The sequence below is a fragment of the Telopea speciosissima genome, chromosome 2, assembly GCF_018873765.1.
Source record: "Telopea speciosissima isolate NSW1024214 ecotype Mountain lineage chromosome 2, Tspe_v1, whole genome shotgun sequence".
Classification (NCBI taxonomy): Eukaryota; Viridiplantae; Streptophyta; class Magnoliopsida; order Proteales; family Proteaceae; genus Telopea; species Telopea speciosissima.
Genome location: NC_057917.1, coordinates 75,247,495 through 75,248,775, shown reverse-complemented (window position 1 = coordinate 75,248,775; position 1,281 = coordinate 75,247,495). Strand labels below are relative to the sequence as shown.

Here is a 1,281-nt window from a genome sequence, read left to right as displayed (position 1 = left end):
AGCACCATTGATCCATGGTGATGGTGTACTTCAACTCTGCAATTGAAGCTTGGAATAGATTTTATGATAGCTACTAAAAACTTACCATAATGGAAATTATCCAAGTGCATCCCCATGTGCACACCTTTAAAGCATTCTATCTTGCTCAATTGCCACAATTCTCTCTCACAGCATCATTTATTTTTCACATCCCAACAGTATGGATCAGTTACCAGGGTGAGGTTCTCATTTCTTTTATATAACACACGCAGGTTTCTCCTCTTTTATAATCAACAAAAATTCAGCTATACATTAGTTAGGTTGCTTAAGCTAACAAGCTTATCAACGAGAGAGAGAGAGAGACGATATGTGATGTAAATATGGCTTATCTACTATCATAACAAAATCAGTGTTGCTTTATAGAACCAAATAGTTCTTCAAACGAACGCTTCGGAGCTTCAACCCGAGAAACTATTTCCACAACCTTGTAAGAAGCTTCTGGGCGGAGCAATGCCTCAACAGCAACTTCTGCAACCTGATCTCTAGATATAGAACCTTCATAAAGTGTATCCTGGGGGGGGAAAAAGGGGCATGTAAGAAGCATACATGAATATCACTGAAGCAAAAGTGCAAATAAGGCCTGTGAGAACACTTGAAAGGGAAAAGATATCATTCTTACCTCAGGCTCCATAACTATGTTTCCGCTTGGAGGGTCATTCTTCAACCCACCAGGCCTTACGATGGTATAGTCAATACCAGATTTCCTGATATAGTTCTCTGCTTGTAGCTTTGCTATCAATGTTAGTCCAAATACATTTAGAAAGATGTAAGCTGGATTGAGTAGTTGCCCCATTGCAGCTCCATTGACTAAAATGGAACTAACAAGAATGAATTTCTTTACTCCATTTTTCCGGCATGCTTCAACCAGGTTTACGGTTCCAAAGTTATCAACCTGTAACAACATTGTTTTTCAGATGCCAACAGAGTTCATACCTTATCAAGACAGATACTAATGCTTAAATTATTAACTGACACCAAATTCAATATAATGGATGAACGGATGGCAACTATAAATTTGTTTTTGTATCAATAAAACATAAGTCATATTTTGCTGCACAGAAGATTGAAGAATGTCAAAGAACCATGTAAATATATTCCTTTGCCAGGGAGAATGTGTTTCATTGATTCAGTTTCAGAAGTTGCTCAATGATAATATCATACTCATATATTTCGGTCAATTGGGATTCCATGATGGTGGTTATGTGGAGAGATGGAATTTTCATTGGAGGCAAGGTGTGATGT

At 37.6% G+C, this 1,281-nt stretch overlaps 1 protein-coding gene across 2 annotated transcripts; it reads right to left on the bottom strand.

Annotated features, from left to right (window-relative positions):
• Window positions 1-96: 96 nt before the first annotated feature.
• LOC122652941 (uncharacterized protein At2g34460, chloroplastic) lies at window positions 97-1,012 on the bottom strand. Of its 2 annotated transcripts, XM_043846828.1 has the most exons (3): window positions 659-1,012; window positions 366-550; window positions 97-330 (listed from the first exon to the last, which is right to left on the bottom strand). In XM_043846828.1, the coding sequence occupies exons 1-2, from the start codon at window positions 941-943 to the stop codon at window positions 386-388; spliced, it is 450 nt and encodes a 149-aa protein (XP_043702763.1). In that variant the 5' UTR covers window positions 944-1,012; the 3' UTR covers window positions 97-330; window positions 366-385. The 2 variants fall into 2 exon arrangements, with proteins under 2 accessions (XP_043702763.1, XP_043702762.1); XM_043846827.1 differs by having other exon boundaries at window positions 97-550; window positions 659-1,010.
• Between the last annotated feature and the right edge of the window lie 269 nt (window positions 1,013-1,281).

What these genes read in the sequence shown, in the direction of transcription:
- LOC122652941 (XM_043846828.1), bottom strand. Translation starts at nt 943, where the DNA reads ATGTTGTTACAGGTTGATAACTTTGGAACCGTAAACCTGGTTGAAGCA. An exon ending in ACATAGTTATGGAGCCTGAG is followed by an intron (nt 551 to 658) that starts GTAAGAATGATA and finishes TTCCCCCCCCAG; the next exon opens with GATACACTTTATGAAGGTTC.